This window comes from Ptychodera flava, chromosome 8, assembly GCF_041260155.1.
Source record: "Ptychodera flava strain L36383 chromosome 8, AS_Pfla_20210202, whole genome shotgun sequence".
NCBI lineage: Eukaryota > Metazoa > Hemichordata > Enteropneusta > Ptychoderidae > Ptychodera > Ptychodera flava.
This window is the reverse complement of record NC_091935.1, coordinates 5,614,211-5,638,415: the sequence shown is the minus strand read 5'-3', so window position 1 is coordinate 5,638,415 and position 24,205 is coordinate 5,614,211. Positions and strand designations below refer to the sequence as shown.

The following is a 24,205-nucleotide window of genomic DNA, read 5'->3' as shown; positions in this document are numbered from 1 at the left end:
ACCTCTGACCTGGAGGTTAAACTTCTGCCGGGGTTAATAACCAAGATCCGGGTTTGGAATAATATTGACAATTTGCAGAGGTGTCCTTCTGAACCGCTGGTTAAGATGTCATTGTCTAGAGCTGATGTTTAAGAATTGCATGCAAAATATTAAGTGAGTTGAACCTGGACCAGTACGTCATCATGGTGTTGTGTTCGAACACTGATATGGGGACAAGAGGTATTTATTGGGAGAGTAGAGGACTTCCTTATTTGGTTAGCTTGTATGTTGAAAGACTTTGCGCAGCTTGTTTATCTACTATAGTGAGGAAAGGAAGCTGATGTGGTGCCTTACTTGTACCAATGAGTACAGACCTTTGTACTCTATATAAGCACTACTGCATCTTTGCTTTGGCCTGGATGTGAAACATTTTTGCACAGATCAGGGACGTTTACTAGAATTGAAATTTAGGATATAGGATTCTGTGTTATCATACCGGAAGGAATTTCTATGACCTTTATTCAATTTAATGGGCACTTTAATGTTATCATAAAAGGAACCACAGTACGATTCACAAACTAATGGACAGTTAGCCTTTAGCCTTCTCTGTCTCATTAGGCCAATAAAAATAATAGGTTTGTTTCTGGTCATTGACATGTGGCAAAAATGATGCAGCAAGGCGATTTTTTCTAATTTTTTAAATTTTTGGTGGAATTTGATACATTTTCTCCTTTTTTCCATAGGAGCAAATGAAAAACAGAAAAAAAAGAGTTGACGCGCACACTTTGAATTGATGCGGGCGCTGACCAGAAACAAATCAATTTTCTATTTTGGCCTTATGTGTGAGTTCGTCAAGCTTTGTTGAGAAGGAACGTTTTCCTCGATAGTTTAGCTGTTTGCCAACTGACTCCATCCCTCTTGCAATGATCACCATAATCATAATAACAAAAGCTGCTTTCACAAATTAAAGTATGCAAAGATATTTCAGAGAATGAAATACCACTAGCTTGTAATACAAAAGTGATCACATTTAAAAAATTTTGACAACGCATCTGCTACAGAGATTTCACACGTATATGACTTTACTTTATTTGTTCCGCAACCAAGGGAGCAAAACTGCAAATCCAATTACTGTATCAGTAACCAGATTCCATACAAGTACAGACAGGTTGAATTCTTACGATTGAAAATTTACACAATTACAAAATCCTCATTAAAATGTACCTGTGAAAAGCACAGGGTGAAGGAGGTAGTCCCCGGGGTGAGGTTCTTTGTGCACAGGTTTATTTTATTCTATGAATTTTGACTGTGATATTTATTTCAAGCAAAGATTTTGACTCCAAACCGTCTGACTGCTTCTTTATTACATACAGGTCCTTATGATTAATTCAGTGGTGTTGACATAATCACTTACTCTGCTGATACGGACAGCCGATTAGCAAGTTGGCAACATTTGCCGAACAATTAAAGTGGGATGTACAAAGTTTGGAGAGGAGATAAGGACTTGTAGGTAATAAAGAAGCAGTCAGACGGTTTGGAGTCAAAATCTTTGCTTGAAATATTACAGTCAAAATTAATAGAATAAAATAAACCCATGCGCAAAGAACCCACCCCTTCCCCACCCTGGAAGACTGTCTCCTTTACCCTGTGGTTAAAAGTGAAAAAGAGGCAATGAATGGTTATAAAAGCACACAGAGATAAGAGAAAAAGCTACCTTTAATCATTGTGAAGAGCATTGTGTATATGGCAAAAAGGAGTTACTTTTTGAGTTGTGAATCTCTCTGGTAGAAAAATTGGGTTGATCAAGTAGTTCAACTTGTCAGTATCAATACAAATTTTATGAAAGAAAGAATGACATATTTTCTCTTTTCTCTGATGCAGTGTGTGCTTCATTAGTTGTAATAGATTCTTGGAATGACCTTTCAGGATATATAACTGTACATGTGGCACCATTTTACCAGTGGTATAGCCACAAACAGATGACCTCAAATTACCGCACAGAATACACAGTGTCATAGTTACAAGGCGTCCGTGTTTTGTGTACGGCAATTTGACGTCATCAGTTTGTGGCTTATACCACTTGTAAAAATGCTGCCCTACATGCTTTCTTTTGGACTGATTCAAGAAGAGTGAACTGATCTAATGTGAGGCTGTCATGCCATAAAGGATATGCATATTCGATCACAGGTCTTATGATTGACATATAGTATGTTAAAGAGACAAAGTCGGCCTTTTTTTCATGGTCATGATCATTAATTCATTTTCGCGATGTTTTCATTTAATTTGTCTAAAACCGGGGTCAAATATATGAATGGTCACTCATTCATTCAGTATCTTTCAACATGTCAAACAATGTAAGTAGTCTCTTGTATCAAACAAAATTCATGAACAATGACCAACTTTGTCCCTTTAATAAATGCTTTGTGCTAAACCCAAATATTTCAAGGTTTATACAGACATTTTGATACCTTGTTGTCAATGTAGTCAATGTGATCTGCCCAAGACAGTGTTTCATTTATCACAACTACAGGCATTTTTGGACCTTCATGCTCTCTATGCTTACCTTCACACTCACCCCACCCATTCCCATGTACATAAGGTCCATGCTCACTATTGAAAACATTGGAGGTTGGACCAAACCATGGTTGTGGAGATGTTAGTTAATTGAAGTTAGCAATATTTGACCAAAACACTCAAGCACTGCCATCTGTGTTTCAATGTGTCTTGTTAAAATGCCAAGTGGAGTCTTGAAAGAAATTGAACATGACCTGACGGCTGCATAAACATTACATATTGTCACTCTGACCTAATTTTGCAGAACAAAAAATTTGGGTCAACCATGAGATAGGGTGCCATCTTGTAGCAAGGTTGGTGAAGATCAAAAAAGTTTACAGAAAATGATATTTTCACAGATATTGGGTCAAAATGATGTCGGCATACTTTCATATTACCTTTATTCAGACTGACAACATGATGCAAGCACATGATACAGTCACAGAATTTCACAATTACACAAGGTACAGAGTATGATCTACATACTGACAGATATGGAATACTTCTGTGGGTTTAAGCTCTACTGTTCTGTTCAGAGGCCATCCTTCATTGTGAAAATGCATACAGCACAACATACTTTGAAAAGCACATCACATGAAATTTCACCCAATCACAAATAATATTATTTGTTTGTATTAGAGAAGCTGAAATAAATTATGAAACCTTGCTATCTTTGTGTGCTGTCTTAGGAAGTGGGCATTTGTTTGTGCAGAAACCTGAAAGAATTCTATCTGCTGTTGCATTTCAATGTTTGGTATCTGTACATACATACCGGTACTTTATTGATACTATTACTCCTCCTGTGCTTTCAAATTGTATGTGGCAGTCAGTGGAAGGGATAAAGTTAAAACACAGAGAATATGGAAAGAGAGACATTTATAATAATCTCGTATCACCCTGCAATTTTTTTATTACACTATGATATACAAGGTCTTCTTACAGCTTGGTGGGCTACAGTTTGGATTCATGCAGAGACAATTTTGCTGTGGGAAGGCATACTTTAAAACTGTACACTCTTGAGTGATGTGTTGCACCAAAATAATGCATTGATTTTAAATGTGCATGAAAGCTCTGCTGTTACAGAATGTGACCATTCCATGCATGTATCTATCCTACACAGTACTTGTGAGTAATGCTTCATGGATAAAATCAGGAAGGAGATGGGTGCCCTCGACTTGACTAGACAAACTCGCTTTTCTCTTGCACACACTTACATGTATTTGCACATGTTTATCTACTGCACTGGCCTCCAGTTTCAGAATGTTGATGCACAACAAATGAGAGTGGGAAATATAGATGGCATGTTCAGATTAATGTACAACATTGCATCAAATTACAGAAACATGTTCCACATGCAACAGCATTTCACAAAGGTGTATCACGTTACATACAGGCCTTTCATTGACATCTAAAAGAATCTCTCCCTCAGTCTCACATGGTCACAAACTTTAAAACGAGTGACAGAACTTCAGAGAACTCCAACTTCCAATGTGCTTGTATTGTTATCAGGCATGACATGTACTTGATGTGTTTGGCTGGAGACGTAGACCTGGCCAGTGTTAAATGGCTCCAGATGTGGTCCGACATCACTTTGCAAGTCATTCACGTTGTCAGAATCAACCATGTCTTCTTCTTTCTCTTCTTCATTGCCTAAAAGAGTTATGAAAATGACTTCCGTTGTTGAGATGGAAATATACATGTATGTACATGTATTTTGTGATTTGAAGGGAACAGAAGCAGTTCTGCCATTGTCCCTTATAAAGAAGACCAGTACATTGTACTTGTACATATATAATTGTATGATTGAAGGGCCAACGGCTGTAACTTTTAATGACTTTTTTCACTGATGTCGTTTTTAACGTCAACTACAGTTTCTTATTTTATGTCCCAAAGCATGTTGAGATACACAGTATTCAGCTAGTCAACTCAGCCTATACATGTACAACTATTATTGTTGACAAGTGAGTTCTTGTCTAGACAAGAATCAATCGTGTAAAAAATAACAGCGCATTTTACATGTAAAAAATGGATGAAAATAAACAGAGTTAGCCAGATGCAGTGGTATTTGCTAATTTCATGTTCCTGTGGAAGAATTGGGACGTGTCTCCATATCATCACATAAAAAGGTCAAATCTTCACTGATGCCAGTCTAGACTCACAATGGCACTTTGCTCTGCAACACAAGCATTCAAAGCAGGGACTGAATTGTGTCACAAGTCATAAGTGACATGATTTTTCAATAACCTGAATATTTATAACTTCAGAGCACACCGTATACAATATTCAGAAAGTATCTGGAGTGTAAAAGAAATCAAGTTCGTATAGCCTGAGTGAGTTCATATCATTGACTATACGAAATGACTAGTGATATGGTCAGTATAACTTGTGTCATTTCTAAGGTTTGTTCAACATGTATGTTCATATCATAAAGTCTTCGGAAAGACTGATTACATTGGTAGTGCCATGATCAGGGATGTAAAAGACAATGGCAGAATTTGCTTTTTTTGTGCATAGAGAAACAATCTGTCTTACCAGCAGTGTTTGTCTTCCTGGATATATATCTTGACAATTTAACACTAGGTATGGGTAAGAAACCAGCTATCAGAGGCATCACTTCCAGCGATACATCATGGCTAGCTTTGGAAGTGTTCGGCAGATCAAATACGCCAGAACTCTTGCCACAGACTGCCCACAGTGTACTGTTTGATACCACTTCATAGAGAATGGAGGTGGCATTATTCTCCATCTCGGCTAGACAGTTTTCATCAGTGTTGTTGTCGTTGAAGTTCCTTGTGATGTGTATACATAGATTACATAATGAACCTGCTTTGCACAGCTCAGAAGTTTGGGCTTTCACCTCGGTATTTATGATAAACTGGGTCTGGTAAGAATGAGAGAGAGAGGGAGAAACATTAAGTTAACTTAGAGCATTCCTTTCCTCTTACAAGCCATTTCAACAAAGTGGTAGTCCTAGTCATTTTCAAAGGTGGCACGATTGTTGTGAAAATCATTTCTGAATTTCTTTGTGGGTCAAAGTGTTCGTGAAGTAAACATACATGTATAATTAATGGGAAAATTAACTAACTAATCAATGTGTCTATCAGTAAGGCAATATTCATAGACACCCTGAAAATAAGTATCTCTATGGTTTTTGTTAAAGGTGGTGTCCCATTAAAATTACAGGAGTTGCCCAATATTTGTAAATCAGATCAGAAATCTCATCAGGGGACGACAGATCACCAGGGTTCTCTAATCAATTACCAATCCTCCAAAATCTTACCAAATAAGCAAAAAACACAATACCTAAGGGAACAAAAATATGCTTTCCAATCTCAGACTTTTGTGTGTTACAAAATAGCTTTTTTAATTGATATATTCGTCTCTAAAGTTGTCATATGCAGTGTAGAAAGGAATAAAAGCATATACAGTTCAGGTTGGTAAACCAGTGTTTCATCCAGGATGCCATAAACAGGGGGGATTTTCCCTCTTTACCAGAAAATTTAGGGGGGCTTTCACTAGTTCATCTGTTCTACTTGTATCTCTGAGGTACATGTATGACTGGCACCATTTCATGGGGTGCTGGTACCCCCTTGACAAATTACTACGGGGTGCCAACATGTCAACAGAGGGGGAATACCCCATCGCCCTTTCTAGATGAAACACTTGTAAACCAAAGAGTTTTTCAGATGACAAAATAGAAGGTTAACCATTTAGTATTTTATTGCACACTATGTGGAGTACCAAGGTCATATACTATGACGTAATCCACAATTCACATGATTTTAAGATCAGATACAAAGATAGTTACGTGTACCTGAAAGTTCTGAATACTGAAAGAATGAATACATCTTTCCCACATGTTGTTGTTCTCTTCACTGACAAGGCGGTACTTGACGTCAAATACAAAGTCTAACGTCTCAGCAGTCATCATGGCACTGTTCATCATCCACACATAGCTGGCAGCCATGTTATTGGTCAGTTGCTGGAAGAATAATAGAGGATTTGCACTTGATCTGCTTGAAATATGACACATTATTTATCTACCTGGCACCAAACATGGCAGGCAGACCGACAAAAGCTGAACCATGACTCAGTGAACATAAAAGTGAATTTTTACATCAAGAATAATATTACATGTATACTTCTTGCAGATTTATTGTAGGATGGCTGCAAATTATACTGAAATTAAATTAGCTGACTCTGATGCTTAGATATTGAAAATCATTATATCATTATATAAAATCTTTATGTACACAGCAGAAAACTACAGGCAGATTTCAGTACATGCCTGTAACAGGATCTGATCAATACCTGTAACAGTCCCTAAGAAATAACCTCTGTTACAGGAGCTGTAAAATTGGTCAGATATCAGGGGTGTATTAACAGGTCTGTATCAGGCCTGGTATTAAAGGAATGTATACAGTGTGTAATTGCTGAGTGTATAAAGTGCTATGACCACAAAACTGAAATACTGGTGTACAAACAGTGGTGTGTCAGTGTTGAATTTACAGGGCCTGTTACAGGATCTGAAAATTTGTCACATTTCAGGGGTGTATATTTTCAGAAAAATGGGCCAATTTGGTGACAGAAATGAATACAAGCATAACTGTGTGAACATTGAAAAAAAATCATTGACCCTGTTACAGGTCTGTATTCACAGTCCTGTAAATACAGCGATGCGACAGGCAGAAATTTCAGGGCCTGTCATATCACTGTGTCTACAGCACTGTATATTGCCATGTCATCACAGCACCGGCCACAGACCTGTACATCGGCCCCTGTCACTGCAGTGGGACGTCTTTGCTGACACAGACCTGTACCACAGGGTTGTGTCAGGGTCTGTACTGGGTCTGTAACAGGGGCAAATTTTTTTTGCTGTGTATACAATGTATATAATCATGGCTAAGGGAAAGTTGTAGGGGCTAATGATGTAGCAAAGTTTTATCTAACAGATCAAAATTCCTCTCCTACAAAGAACAGAGAGAATCAAAACAACAATAAGAGATGAAGACTACCATGGTACAGCAACTGAAAAATTACACTGCTGGCACGTTTATAGACTCATGGAGATTGAAGGATGTGAATGTGCCTGGGATGAGCCAATTAAACATCCTGACATATGACCTTACCATTTCAGTTTTGTTGTTGATGCCTTCAAGCTTGGTCGGCTCATTATCACCAGATGACTTGAAACTCAGGGTGGCTTCTTGCAGATTGAACTCTAGATCACTGGAGCCGGCCACTTGGATTTGTATGAACTTTCTGCGAAAAGATTCAGAAAAAGACTTTTGGTTTCTTAATACATGTATAATAATTGCATGGTAATACTTAAGCATGCATCACCCATTCCCATATGCAAATAGAGACTTTTATGAAATTTCATAGGTGGCTCAATGGCAAACCGCCAACCCAATTGTTGTTGTCAGTCTACCAGTACATGTTGTGGTCCCTGGGTGGTGACGCAGAGAAATACGGTAAGATAAAATCACATGAGAAGGGGAGACAAAATCAAGATTAAAATTTGTATTCTGCTCTACCTTTCATACGCTGTGTGTACTTGATGTTTGACTTGGAATGGCAGCTGGAAGAGTAATGGACAGTTCAGTCTTTCTGACCACGGACACAACAGTTGAAGCTAAAACAAGTGAAAAAGAGACAACTGTCACCACTTCAGCCCTGAACAGTACAGTGTACATATATATATCTGCAGAGATCTTTTACTCTATGTGATTTCACATTTTCACAGGTACATTGTATTGTTGCTTTAATCACCTCAAAATGTGACCCAGTTTAATAAGGCATTACAACCATTTTCAGTAATAGAGCGCGAAGCCACTGCAGTGAACTGCAATAAAACTGCTTACACTAATTAGTTTCAGCTGTAGCCGTGGCCACTTTGGTGTTGAACAAGGCTACTTGATAAAGACCAAAAAGTCTGCTTGTACAAAGGCAAAACTAGCTGTGTCTGAGGCTCGAGTTGTAAATGAGAGTTTACGATTGGCACCCTGTGTTCAAGATTAAGATACAATGTAACATTACCATGCACTGGTCCATGTACAAATCTTTTTTATTTCAACTTCCCCAGACAAACTGTCTGCATGGGACATACAATGTTGTTGACTTTGCCAGCTGGCTACAGCTGAAACTAATTAGTGTGAGCAGTTTTATTGCAGTTCACTGCAGTGGCTTCGCGCTCTATTACTGAAAATGGTTGTAAATGTCTGGTAACAAAGTACGCAATAATATGGCAAGCATATAATTACGAAGAAAATATTGTCAAATATTTCACAAGTCATACATGAAGATGTGTGTCCCAGAGACTGAACTTTACGGAAGATTGTTGGACAGTCAGTGAATCCAATATCTTTCTTGCTGTTGTGACTCCCAACTTCATTTTAATGTCTACATTGCCACATTTTATCAGACTATTACCTTAACCTCTTCATGTTCAGCATCATCCTCATCGGCATCATCATGACACGGTATGTCAAACTTGACTTTGATTTCAACGTCAGTCTCAGTGTTGGCATCCATCTCTGGCAGTGACAACTTGACCCCTGTCTCTGATGCCTTGAGATCGTATTGCTTGTCTGAAGTTTCAAGGATTGCCAACCCCTTGGGGGTCTGTATGTTGATGACGTCGCCGGGTCTGACAATGTAACAGTTTGTCGAGATGTGGACCAATAACCACTGAGGTATACCAGCATACAGCGGCTCTGTGTAACGGTATATGATCCACTATGACTTTAATATCATCATAACAAGATACAGTTGTACTGGTATTCTGGCAAGTCTACCAGCTGTACATGTGTTATGGAGGTAGCTGTATCAGTAACTCCTTCACTATCTTCAGAGCTGGAAATTTCCAGTACCATTGTGAATTACTATATGTAAAAATTCCCTAAAGATGGGTACATTTTCACATTGTGTTTGATAAAACAATTTTGCAGCACTTTGGTATTAAAATAACAGCTGTGTACATGTACATATGAGAACTGCACCCTTCCAAACTGGTTTGTCCTAAATGGATCGAACCAAAAGCAATGCATTGTACCCACTATGCGTGTTGAAAGCGGTTATAGCCATGCAGTAACTTTAGGCTTAAAACAAGCACATGTCACACTTAAACACCAACAGTTCATGAGTCACAAATCAAATTGACAGTTTCTTGTACATGTGAACAATGAATATACTACGCGCATAAGCCGTGCCCTAAACACAAGCACAAGCATTTTACAGCTGTGATGGCTTGCAGTTGCCATGTGGGAAACTTCTGCATTCACAAAGAGAAGCTCATTAACAGTACAGATACAGGGAATTTCAGGGAGCTCTATCATGCTACAGCATGTGTTTGGTGATGAAAAAAGCATTCTCTTCCACAGGAGAAATTTACAAGTGTATTACACTGAAATTCACATGGTGGCTCAAACAAATGGCTGGGATTAGAGATCTTGTTTAGAATGATTCAAAGGTGCATTTCTTGAACTGATGGCTAGACTTGTACATACCCTGTGCTGCTGAGATAGTGACAACTGGCTCCTGGGTGGTGACATCATAGGATAGCGATGGGAATATTCTTGGATGTAACAGTTGCACACTGTTGATCTCAACACATAACTGGTTCATGGTGTGTGTTCCTCTTTCAGCAACCTGCAATAATACATTGTAAATGTATGGGCCCAAACTGGACTTTCATCTTTCAAATACGGTGACTTGCAAATGATCTTAATAACCATTGCAAAGAAAAATGTTATTGCATTAATTGTTATAAAAGGTAGAGTGACAAATTGGTCTCTGCAATTTCCTTTGTAACAATAAACTATTCCAAGGTACACTGTGTCCTACATACACATGTAGGATTGCTCTTGAGAAAATATTTTTAAATTGCCAACATACTATTAGGTAGCTTGAACCTCATTTGGAATGTACTACAAATTATTTCCAATTACATCATTCACATTGAAGTTATTCCACTCAAAAATCACACATTATGTACTATTCATGTCACAAATGTAACATACATAATAGAATCAGGATTTCTTGTTGACCTTTGACCATTGAGTGACAGAAGTACAAAAGTGTATTGACCCTTGGAAATTCTGACCACTGTCAATGTGATTTAGGAAAGCCAGTAGTTGCTGTTACCTCTGTTTTGAATTCAATTTTATTCACACCGGGCTGCAAAACAACATCAAGCTGCTCGATTGCCATTGAGAAATCTTCCTTCTGCCAGACTTCCACTCTCCTCAGCGAAGATGTGCTGTCCTGTCGCTGCAGCAGCATGCTGGTATTTCGGCACACCACAGCACTCCACTGGATAGTTCTGTCCGGCAAGAAGTCGCACTCATGCCGGAAGTCGATCATACTTGGAAACACCCTATCAGAAAATTCATGCTGCAGGGATGACTGCGACTGGCTGGACTTCTCGGAAGGGGGTCGGTCCACCGAGTCATGTGATACTCTGTCTTCTGATTGGCTGTCATCCTCACATGATGAGTGAATGACGGATATGCTGAGTTTATTGCACTTGATTTCTTTTGACAGGTTGCTGTGAAGAGTCACAAGCAAAATCACCTCCTGTCCCAGGATTACTTTTCCACTCTGTGGTATCATCTCAATATCACAAAATGACAGCACAGGTTCCATCTTCATCAGTACCTCCTCATCTGTGTGAAATGATTGAATTCTCATGAAACTGAGAGAGCAACAACCGAATTTACATTGGAAATTTCACTTTTGGTTGTGATTTCAGTTATGAACATGAGATAGTTTACAAGAAATCCATTATCAACACTGGATTAATAATTTTTAATTCCTTTAGAATACAAGTACCGGTAGCAGGTGTGGTGTTATGAGTAATGTGAATTTTGTTGGCATTTTGTGAACATTTGTTGTACTGTCTAATACAACAAATTTTTCAGGGACTTTAAGACTCGACCTGTTCACCCCAATTCCTGGTAAACAGGTCCACAAATACCTTTGATAACAATGGGTCTGGGTCAAACCATGGTTGTGAACGGATTGAGAAAGATGATCTATGAGCTACTTTTACAATCACACACTGATGCAAGCATAGTAATCCTCACAATTGTGCATGTATGAGGAAAGGAGAACAGATAAAGAGACAAAAATTTGCATGAAGAATTTCCTCTACAATGCAAATGATTGTCACTGGACAGAAAATACAACCAATTAGTCTGTTATCATACCTGTATCTCCCTTTTCACTGTCCCTAAGATCTTTGGATACTTTGATTAATTCATCGCAGAACAAGTTTCTGTCATCTGGAGGAAGCAGCTTGTCTGCGGCCAACAGTGCACAATTTTTCACATATGTGCAGAATGGAGAGTTAAGGAGAAAACACAAAAGATCAGCCTACTTGTAACATACCGGTATACAGCTGATTTCACATTTGCATGCACATCACACATCACACATGTGTTGATTACCCAGACATTAAAGTTGCTAACTCATTTAGTAATTATTTGAAATATATAGCAAGTGCATTGGTCTGTGAAAAACATGTCATTTTTAAATTGACAGAAAAATATTACAGAGTCTTTAGTCTTTGCAGAGACAAATCACCATTAGCAGAAAACTGTGTGTGCTTGTTAATAGCACCTTACAAATACACAGACAGGTTTATTGACTAAAGGCAAAGGCAATGATGAAATGAGTGTCTTGGTTATCAATACATTCTGTATGTATATGACAAGAGGACAGACATGTGTAATGTATACGCAACTGTAAACGGGTATGTGAAATCTGCTGTGGGCACTCCATGAATTCAAGTCTCAAAATTTTTGACCACTGAGGTTAGGAAATATGCATTGACTACCACAAATCTTATAATACAGTGCTTCAATAATACAGTGCTTCAAAAGTGCATGTACATGTAAATGTATTCTTGTAGAAACTGCGTCACTACAACAGTAAGGATATTTGGCAGAATGTTGGACTTCTTTCTGACACAATGCTAATTCTCTTCTGGTGTCGGTGACGAGCAAGTCCCAGCCTTCCTCGATGTAAGTCTTGAGTGCGTCACTGAGGAACAGTTCTGCTTTATGAGGTTCATCATTTTTCCTGGAATACACACAGTATGAATGATGGAATCATGAAATTGCTCAGAGAGTCCAAACATATCTCTAGATGATGCAGACAGTTCAGACAAAGCATACAAATGATGGCTTTTGTCTAGGGTCAAGGTTTCATCATACACTACATGCTCTTTTGGTTTGCATGTATCTTTTGCCACATAAGAAAATATTAAATGAACTGTGGGATTTTGTTTTTTTAGGATGTTCATGAATGAGGCATTGATTCAAATAAAAGGACAAAGCTACATAATTCATCTACAAACAAAACGTACAAGTCATGTCTAAAATATTTGTCAATCCTAAAGCAGTTTGGTTGTATATAATATATTCCACAAACTACATAATTTTTTTTCAAATTTAGATCAATGTGAATTAAGTGTATTTGATTATCCTTTTTGTATAAATTTTCAGTAAATTTGGCCCCTTTGCTAATGAGATTTTACGCACACTTGGAGCAGTCACCTTGGTAACGTGGCGAAATGGCTATAAAGATGAAAAGTGACTCTGGGCACTTTTTTGAAAGGCTAAATGCTCAGAAATCATCTTTGTAGAACTCCCTTTTTGGTTAAAAATTTTTTTGTTTTCTGATGCGATAATGTTACCCAGAAAGTGCAAAATGAGGCCAGGTCTAAAAGAAAGATTATGAATTGAAAGCGTCTGGATTTCTTTTACCATCAGCATGCAGACTCACAGTGTCTTTTTTCTTATAGTTTGTTTACAATGTTTCAACCGATACTGCTCTACAACTTCTAAATGACATGTGCGTGCCGAGTACATCCATGTAGTCATTGCGTTCACATACTCACATGTAAAACACTGCCAGATCTTTTCCTATTCTTCTAGCACACCGTAACCTTCCAATGTGTTTGAATGTTCCCATGGCAAGCTCTGACAATTCCTGTTCGATGTGTTAAAGAACATTATAAGTAAATTTTAAAGTCATGGTGTTCAAAAATTTTTGTAAAGGAGGCAAATTGTAATTGATAGGCAGCTATGTAGGCAAGGGCAGGAATGCAGGAAGGCTGTGTATGTCCTTCACAGATTCATCAGTTTGACATGATGGCATTTGAAAATCATCAGCACAATTAGATGACGGCCAGTCAATTTGATTGGTGTCCAGCTAAAAATTAATGGACTGTAAAGCAGTATCCACTTTAGATCTGACAGACTCAAGTTAATCTGCCATTTACTCGTAAAAACCCTATCAATTCGACCAGAAAAAAACAATTACAATTTTAAATTGTTGAATTATTAGAAAATTAACAAAGCCAATATAATTTTAGAAGTTGAATTATTAGGGATTTCAACTTTTTTGATAGTTCATAAGTGATATGCTTACCATCTTGGATGATTGAAACATATAAAGGTGACTTTCCTGAAGTCCCAACTTAGACATTCTGTGCTGTACACTGTATTGTTCTATGCATTTTATCAAAAATAAGATGTTCAAAACGGCTTGTCATGATTGGTTGGTCAAATTATTAGAGATTGAAAAAGTCCCAATTTCCATCAGTGGTTGAACTGATTAAGGCAAAATAAAATTATGTTTCGAGAAAAAAAGAGGATATTCGAATTAATTGAGTGGTCAAATTAATAGGGTTTTTATGGTATATTAGGAAAGATGATAACAAAATGATATATGAATCAGTTTACTACACTGGCTAGATGACTACTGAGACCGTCTATAGAACTCACCAAAAAATGTTTCTGGAAAGATTCTTTGGAGCTCAGAGCCTCCCTCAGTTTCTGATTTGGTGAGTTTTCCTCGGATTCCTGCTTTCCCATTCCGGAGAGCAAGTCAACCACCAAATGGAGCTGCTCTGATGTTGGGGTCATATCCGGCATCAATCCACACAGTGAACCCAATGAATGGAGCTGTCAATGTACAATGTGGTATCAGACATGAAGGACAAGACTGCTGCAACACTTCACAATCCTTTTCCTCCCTAAGGGAGGAGGAAGTGGGTATACAGTTCACAATTACTCAACTACATATAGTTGAAACGTAGCTGCTTAATTTTCAATGAATTCGTCAATCAATCATATCTTTCAAAGTTCAATGATATTTATTCCAGTAATGTAATAAATTCTCATTGTGTAGACCTGTGTTGGTCTACATGTACTTCATGAATAAATGTGATTAAAAGTGTCCCTAGTCTTGAAGTGAGAACAGTACAAAACATCAGGGCGACACATTGGAAATGATGACAATACCGTTGTGATAAGGAGATGAAACTGCTTCATTCTAAGGATTTTGTTTTTCTTGTCCTTCTTTAATACCCACTGGGTGTAAAATAACTTATTTAGAATTAATTGGAAAGCAGCAACATATAGTGAGTTTTCTTTGTCAGGGAAGGTAAAGACTTGCTATACATTTCACTATCAAAGTAGCAATTGATACACATGTACATATACCTTGTCTCTGGCATAGGCCCACAAGCTGGCAGTGTAATGTGTGTAGGCATCCACCTGGCTGGCACTGCCAAACCGTTCACACATCTGAAGTACTTCCAGGCAACTAAGGAACACCCAGCATGCAACACTGCCGACTGGTAGCGGTACCTGTTTTTGAAGATTCATAAAGATGATGATGGATTCAAACTTTTACTGTTCATGATGGCATCATATTAAATCTGACCCTTTCACCACAATGGTTTGACCCAAACCCATTGTAATCAATGGTGGATGTGGACCTGTTCACTGGGCATTGGGGTGAACAGGTTGAATGTTAGTGGTGACACAAAGACGCTACAAAGAGATAGAGACTGCCATTCATCGCTTGCACTTTAAGCGCATTAGCGACAGCCCTCAATCCCTGGTTTTCAGATTACATGTAGTTCTCGTTGACATTCACCATTTATATGAGTTTACTCCTTCGTTCTCTTTTGAGAATTGAGTCCAGTTAATCAATATGCTAACAGATAAAGCTAAAACCAACATATCCCTGTAAAGCAATCAGTATATGAGATTTTTTTGACTAAATACCCAAATCAGTATGGTACAATGATTCTCTAAAACGCTTATGTTAATGAGGTTGGTGTTTTTACTGCATTTTTGCAAACAAAGAAGACTTTGAAGGTATTTTGAAGTATACGATAACTGTGCTGTGCAGGAAAAGAGGAAGGATATATGTAAGTATGTAGCTTGATATATATATAATGTTTGGTAAAAAATCCAGATCTCAGCTTTCTACTGCAAGTGTCCCTCAGGCATTAGGTCTGGTGTGGCAAAATGTACCTTACAAAAGTCCACATTTGTCTGGCTCATGCCTGGTCCAAATCAAGTGAGCACACATGGTGGCAGTCAAATACAGCTAAAAGGGGGACAAATTGCTATAAATGATGACTATGACTCTGAATTGACCTGACCTGACCTGACCTGAATCTACCTGATGAATTTACTGACAACATCAATGCACCTTTGTTATGCAAATTCTCGTGTAGCAATGGTGACAGCTTTCTCAGAGTACCCCGACAGAGTCTGGAGTGTAGCTCAAGGTACATGTTCTATGATGACACTTACCTCTAAAATACTCAATTCATGCACTGTGTTATGCATGAAAGGCAGTGACCTCTGCGCGACCTCCCACGGTCTCTGCATTCCAAATAACAAAGCACACTGTCTGGAGAAGAGGTAATTACGCAGGTCCAGGAGGGTGGCTTTGCCAAGCTGCACCAACGTCTGCTTTTCTTTGTTGACAGACTGCGACAAACTCAGTCCATCCCAACAATTGCACTCCTTGGTGAAAGATGATAGCCATCGCGGGGATTCTGAAATATCGTCCCGATAAAAATTTTAAACATACGAATCAACATTTATAATCTGAGTATTTCAATGTTCACTAAATGAACATCTCAGGGAGGTAAATCTACTTCAAGCATGAGAATGTTTCAGAAAACTCTGTTTTCATCTTTAGCCCTTTCTGATAAAAAGTGAAATTCAAAAAGTGATAAAAAGGAAATTAAAAAAACAGATGGTGAAATAATGAAACGCCACTTGCACTGCATCAAAATAAAGTATCCTTTTGGATTCTGGAATTTGTAAGCATTATTGTTAAACATTTGGCATGCCTATTGTGTAATCTAAGTGGATTTGAGGGCTTTGAAAAAAAATTTCTTTATACCATGTAACTCACACATCGGGCTACCAAAGGTGGCCGTTAATGGCTCACTAATACCTATGCATCACTGCAGTATGGCAAGAATAATATCTTTGACAGTATACTGTAGTTGCCATCATTGCAGTCCCATGATTTTGTGACCGCGCAATCATACTTTTAGCAAGATTTGCAAGCAATAAAGTTATAAAACTACTAAATTAACAGAAAACAAAGTAAAAAGCATTGATATCACACCATTTGATAGCATCAGCCATGCATGCACTGCACACTGGCAGCTGTCTTGTCATGTCAAGGGTCACCTCCGTGGCACAAAGTACAGTACATATGCTGCGGAGCACTGGTTAGTCAGTTTTAGGTAGCTATCGCATGCGTTACCAGCTAGGCTATCAACACCTGTGACAAAGAGGAGTAACTTAAATTATCCAAAACTCATTTACTGCGAACACTAAACTGTCACTTTATTGGAAGTACACAGCTACATGTATGTGAGCACATGAGCTCAGCCCTGGTGTGATATTATTAGCCATGGCATGATGTTTGATGAAAAAGTCTGAGAATTTTAAGAATTTTACCTCCAGCCTGTGTGTTGATGACAAACTGAGAGAAAAGTGCATCAAGTTCATCATATTGCACTAAAGACTCTTCAGGCATCTTCAGCATCTCAAATACAAATGCAAGTTCCTCCTGGTGGAATGGGAAAAAAATGAACAGAATTGAAGTGAAAAAATCAAGAAAGAAGGGAAAACTACTCCCCAGCACTGCAACGTTTGTGAATGTACATGTTGATCGGTGTTTGAAAGTGTGAAGTAGTTTAGCATGACAAATACAGTGGTTTGCATTGAACATTTAGCAATACAGGAACCATACATACCAGTACTGTACTGTCTAAACTGAGGAGGCACCAACACTGTCAGGTATACAGGTATCTATTGTATATCAGTAATATCAGTCGCTTACAAAGAAATCAACTCTGTGAAAAGTTGAAACATTGTCTTGAAGGAGGTCACAAGTCAAAGCAACACCACAAGATTCCCACGAACAACCATTGCAAATGAGGTGTTCTAAGCAGGATGTGTGTGGATGTGTGGTGTTGTTTTAACTGTTCATGACCTCCATCCAGACAATGTTTACTGTAAACTTTCGCAGTGTTTATTGCTTTTTTATTGACTGATATATTACTACCAAGATGATAATTACACCTGACAGAGTTGGGAACTCCTCAATTTAGACTGTATGTCTAGTTCCTGTATTGTCAACGGTTCGATGTAAACCACTGTAATTGGATAAAGAGACAAGAATTGAGGACTGCATGAAGATAATCCATGTGTAAATGTACCTGGAGCATGAAGTACTCATGGAAGTTCCACCTTGGATCTGTGCGCTTTTCTCTCTGAGACCGCATCATCTCCTCGTACTTGCTCAGATTACGATTTAATGCCGCCAGCATCAGGGGACGCAATTTTGCAATAAACATCTGCCATGAATCAACAGATCTCTGTGCTGTTGGTGGCAAATTGGATTCAAACAAAACTGCACATCTGCAAAAAAGGGTTGAATGTTTTCTGAGCAAGTTTCACACACACATAAAAATTCTAAACATGTACATTCAGGGCTCGACAAACCCATTCAGTTTTAAATGGTCCAACAAGAACTAGTGTCCAGATATGTGCACTGGTCCCGCCCACATCCATGTTTATAGTTTTGTATGTGGCATGACATGATCATGCATGATCTTGCAGTACTTTTCTCTCAAGACTGCATTATGAAGTAGTTTATGGTACTCTGGTGTGGATAACCCTCTTGGCGTCAATATCAGAATTTCTTGAAATATAATACTTTGAGTCAGCCCAGTACACAGTACTGTAACCATACAAAATGTCCTCAGTTTGAAGGTGACCACTCTCGAGTCATTGGCACATCACATTGTCTTTGAAGCATACATTCAATGATTCATGAATACACACATATGTGCCCATACCTCCAGTTACATCAGACAAGAGTACATACATGTATGTTTGCATAACCCTTTGGTCATAATTATAGTATTGTCATTACTAAGCAGCCAACAACATAAAAATATCTTCCTACTTGTGCAAGATATGTGTACGTCTCTTTGAAACCTGTGCTTCCATGTAGTCTGAATATCTACACACACAATATCAATATGTACACAGGTGTCCGGAGTTGCTGGTGTACATGCATAGAGAGGAATGGGAAGGTTTGACACGATTTTGCCCTCCGGAATCCTGAGACAATAAAAATCCACGTATATCAACGCATGCAGTCAAAAAACTACCTTCCTCCGACAGATGAATACCTTTGACGTTTAATGTCCAACCCTGAGACGTGTTAATCGTTATTTAGTCTCTCTTTTGGCCCTAAATTCCTGGTTACGTACATCCTCAGGCTGTTACGTACGTCAGCCATTTTGAACGGGACAAATTACCCATGGTTCAGCGCGCATAGTGATGAACTCGTGACCTTTGCACGATCAAAACAAACGTAACAATGGTAAACTTTCCCATGACTTGAGTTTGTGCAAAACGCAAAGCTGGACGTTGTGTGCACCAATACTTGTAGCCCGTTTGATAGTGGATTTAATTTAGCGGTTGCGGGGTCACGGGTTCATGTCGAATGCTAATAGCCCGCACTGCACCATGGGAAAGAATCTGGCTATTAAAATGGCTGCCGTACGTAACAGCCTGATGAACGGGGTTACCAGAGAGTTTTGGGCCGATATTGAGACTAAATGCTAGTTTGCCCACTTGAAACTTGAGCGTTAAAGGCAAGAGGTATTTCGCTATCGGCGTAGACCTTTTATTTGACTCTAAACTCCTTATTTGTTTGGATTCACGGTCCGGAGGGCAAAATCGTGTCAAACCTTCCCATTCCTCTCTATGCATGTACACCGGCAACTCCAGACACCTGTGAATATGTATACCAGTTCCACAAATATTCTGACAAAAATTGATTATCCGTCTGTCAAGCTCTACGAAGCATTTTAAAATGAACTCACATCACAGGTGCATTTGAATGAGCTTTCTTTTTCATATTTTGGATTACTTCTTAATTCAACACAGAGCATGTTTTGGTCGGGGTGGTAAATGGTAAATATAACACGGGATTGAAAGTTTAATTGGGTTTGCCATGGTGACCACAGCCGTGATATGAGGGTCTACCTGAAATGTTTGGACAGTTCCTCATCAGTCTTTACTGGATGCATCTGAAGTTGAATAAAAATACCGTTCACACCTACCTATCACTACTTTGCTTACTACAAAAGTCACTCCTTATTTTATCGATAACTGATGTCCGTGGCAATAACTTGGTTTTGTTCCCCTTCTTTATTTTGTCTGTCTCCACGACTACAATAAACCAGTCGGGAATGTTATGCTGTTTCAGTGCCTGCAGCCAGGCAGCAATGTTGTCCTTCACTTCAGCCCTGTATGTCTCAGCATCCTGTCAATGAAATTTAGCAACACTGCATTCATAACAGCATATGCAGTCTTAATCATGTTTGTTTAGGTGGTGACACAGTTTTCAAGATGACTTTTCGGGGGGAAAAAGAAAGAGTAGAAATAACAGTTACAGTTAATAACAGAAAACAAACAACAATAACCACCTCAAAACATTACCACATCAAGTAAAACAACTAGATACATGGACACATGCATGGGTAGCACTTACCGGGCACTCTGTCCAATAAATATGAAAGAATGGCTGCTGCAGCAATGCCCGGTCTTTTTCTTTGGGTATGGTATCTGGACTGAAGTTGATGAACGTTGCCTCCACATTAACAGTCTTTGGGGGTCTGCCGTAGGATCTGTGTACAACAATGCAAAAGGAAGTCATTTTTCCTGCTCTCCTTTTTAGTGTGAGACAATGAAGGGGTACAAGTACATTCATGGATGTGCTCTATACCAATGACAGGGATTGCTCTATTGAAGTTACTGACAACTTGAGGAATCTTAAATCTGGTAAAGTATCATTACTTTTGATAATGTCCCATACGATTTTCCATAAAAAAATTCATATTTAAGCCTGAGAATAATATGTATTTCTATAGCGCTTTTTCTACAATAACATATTCAAAAGCGCTTTACATCAAGTAAAACAATAAAAGTATGCATTCAATAAAATACAAAACAAGATTTAAACAAAAATCTCATAAAATGTCCAATAATAGACATATAACATATAATAAAAGTATCAGTGCAGTTGATAAAATTGTTTAAAAAGAAATGTTTTTAATTTTGATTTAAAAGGTTGAATTTCTGTTATGCACTTTAATTCAACTGAGAATTAAACAATTTTGTTCCTCAGAGATTTTCGGCAAAGTTACAGAGGTGAAGAGCGAACTTTTGTAATTTTTTATATGAACTAGGAAAATGTCCTGCTAGTAGTTATATTGTTACTGATGATTTTGAGTCTAGATTTTACAAATATCTGAAATAATAGAGGCATTACATATACAGGCAGTGTTGACAGAACAAGTTCTGAACATTTCCACACACTCCCAGAAGAAAACAAAAAAGAACTGTTAAATATACACAACAACAATGCCCTAAAAGTAAACACTTTCACAAATCAAAATTAGCTAAATCCAAAACAGGGATTCCAAGGAACGGTTTAATTATTCTTCCAGGCCTTACATGTTATTTTCATAAAATGAGTTGTTAATTTTTGTCTCTGTTTGGAAACCCAGAAGTTCCCTTTGCAAGAGAATGACAGAATGCCTACAGAACAACGAGTATCTGTATAACAACAAATGTTTCACAGGCTGAAAAGTTTTGAAGTTATAACAATCAGTAAATCTATATGCATACATCACGAACAAAAATGGAGAGCTCTATAATCTAGGGCCACAGAAACATTTCATCGTTCTGGTTGTCCTGTAAATCAGTTACCTAAAAGGCAAGAGTTTCTTTAGGCCCTCACACCTGGAAATCAATTTAATCACGGACTTTCCTTGGAAGAAGCACATCAAATCCAACCATTGGAGGGGTTTAGAATTAGGGTTTGAGTTACAGTTAGGGTTAGCATACTTGAATGTATTGTATATCTTACCTACAAAAAAAAATTGAGGGTGGGGGCCTTAAGGTACTCTTTCCACATTGAACGCAGGACAATAAATACAGTAAAGCAGGCTGAGAAGGGCCACCACATTTCAGAATCATCAGGATCCTAAAACATTGCTCATTTGTATATTGGTAGACATCTTTAGCAGCTAACCAAGTAACAGTACTTTTAGGTATCTGACATGTACAACATTACTGAGATATATCTTTACAATGTGCATGTGTTAATCTTCTAAAGACCACTGTCTTTATGTTATGCCTCTGCAAAGAAAAAGAGTTGTAAAAAATGTTGATATTTTACCTCCTCCATTCAACTGAGTCTCTGGGTAGCCTGTCTGACAACTCTTCCTGGATTGAAGAGAAGACCTCCTGATCACCATGACCTAAATTCAGAAGGGTGGAAAAATAATCCGTGAAGAGAATTTGCATTTTGCACATTACTCTTTACATGTTACTACATATTCACTTAGATGGATTCTGCTATTTGAACCAAGTCAAGTGTGGCACATTAACCCTTGACCTTTATTTCAAGTTTAAAATCAGCGTTGACTTCAAACTGCCAAGAGATCAATTGTGAAACATTCAGTTTTGTCAGTAAAATTATTCCATGTTCATCTGCCAGTATTTTTTGGTGAGACAACTCAAGGAAGATCCTTATATTTCTAATTGTTTTCGGGGATTTCCCTATGGGTCGAAATCAATTGAATGCATTTTATAGAACAGTACATGTAGTTGCTTAATTTCAGTCAAATGTTATATGGGAAAAGTCTCACATTGTTTGGTTTAAACAGACTTGACCTTCCAAGTACAGCATGCAAGGCAGGACATGGGTTTACCATACAAAGAGATATAGGGCTGTTCGCAATTGATGTCATTGTTCTCTCATTAATATGTAAAAATAAATATTTGTCCACATTTTTAGATTACACTTTTGAAAATTATGTATGAAAGAAATAGGTGACTACTAATTTAACATTGAATACTAAAAGGCATATTCGTTACTCAGAGTACAAGCTGCAAAAACAGCCACATATGCGACATTGAAAAATTGTCCACACTGCAAGCAGCAGTGTCAGATCATGGAGGTAGATGGAGAGAAGGGTTGTGACTCCTTCTCTCGTTCTACCTCCATGGTCAGATGTAGCACGTACAGCTGTATTCAGTAACAAACCTGTAACAGTGAACAGCGCTATTGTATGTACTTTCTGTCTGCTTTGATGCAAAGTGTGGAGGGACTGTGTTTGATGATATATAGCAGCTTGAGATTTTGCCTGGGGTCGTGGGTCGGACGGCAAAAGCCAGAACGACCAACATGTTGACAGCCAGTCTAAACCTCGTGCACTACTGTACTGCAGCATGTACAACTACAAGCATCAATGACTGCAACAACTGTCTGCGCAGCCTCAGTAATGACAGTTTAATAGCTGCAGTGCTGTAGCTCGAGGTTTTGCCTGGGTATTTGGGTCGGACATGGAGCTACCGAAATTTGGTAGCTCGGAAAAACCGGATGGTTTTGCCTTCCGACTCAAATACCTGGGCAAAACCTAACTACAATACAATAGCTCTAGGTTTCGCCAGGGTATTTGGGTCGGACGGCAAAATCAGAGGGTTTTGCCTCCCAACTCAAATACCAAGGAAAAAACCTCGAGCTACAGTACTGCAGCTAGCCTATGAGGCAAAACCTAGAGTAGAGCTACTGCATTGCAACTACATGGTAGCATGGAGGCTCCATGATGATGGTAGCTAGCTGCAGTACAGTAGCTCAAGGTTTTGCCTGGGTATTTGGGTCGGACGGTTTGCCGTCTGAGCCGAATACCAGGCAGTACTGCAGCTAGCTATTTTTTACATCCATGCTATATGGTAGTGTGCCTGTTTTTGTATCAACCAGAAAGAACTTATAAAAAAGGAAACTATCACAGAACTTACATGTCACGATTGGTTTACAATTCATCATTCAATGTGATAATTATCTTCTCAGCGTTGCTAACAGATTCGTAAGCCTTACACTACATGGACTGGGCATTCCGTGACATGATTTGCTCGCGGACGCCCACAATGTTGTTGTAGCGTGATTCGTAGACACCGATTCATGAGGTCATACGAAGACTTAGAATTATTTCCTTGAAGAAAATTTGGCGGGAAGAAACTAAAAAATGACTTTTAATTTTTTTTAACAGCATTGTGAATACTTTATTCGATATTGTTACGATTACCGTCTTTGAAGCAGAGATACAGGGTTCACCGGCGGGGTCACCGGAAAGCTGGTCCACTGTCCCATTTCTACCGCTGGCTGCGCTGCTCACGAAACACAGCCAGCGCTAGCGTGGCCAGCGGTAGAAACAAAGTGGGCTCTTCTTCCTTGTTTGTGAGTGTCTGTG

The 24,205-nt window shown here is 38.5% G+C and overlaps 1 protein-coding gene across 1 annotated transcript; it reads right to left on the bottom strand.

The window, feature by feature from the left end:
• Positions 1 to 3,424: 3,424 nt before the first annotated feature.
• Positions 3,425 to 23,890, bottom strand: LOC139138277 (trafficking protein particle complex subunit 10-like). The gene is made up of 20 exons (XM_070706584.1): positions 23,754 to 23,890; positions 22,129 to 22,210; positions 20,437 to 20,572; positions 20,006 to 20,208; positions 18,086 to 18,287; positions 17,322 to 17,433; positions 16,152 to 16,399; positions 15,045 to 15,191; positions 14,325 to 14,504; positions 13,436 to 13,527; positions 12,475 to 12,615; positions 11,742 to 11,866; positions 10,678 to 11,198; positions 10,041 to 10,182; positions 8,965 to 9,248; positions 8,070 to 8,167; positions 7,662 to 7,794; positions 6,347 to 6,514; positions 5,065 to 5,413; positions 3,425 to 4,182 (listed from the first exon to the last, which is right to left on the bottom strand). Exons 1-20 carry the CDS (start codon positions 23,779 to 23,781, stop codon positions 4,001 to 4,003), a joined length of 3,573 nt encoding a protein of 1,190 aa, XP_070562685.1. The 5' UTR covers positions 23,782 to 23,890; the 3' UTR covers positions 3,425 to 4,000.
• Between the last annotated feature and the right edge of the window lie 315 nt (positions 23,891 to 24,205).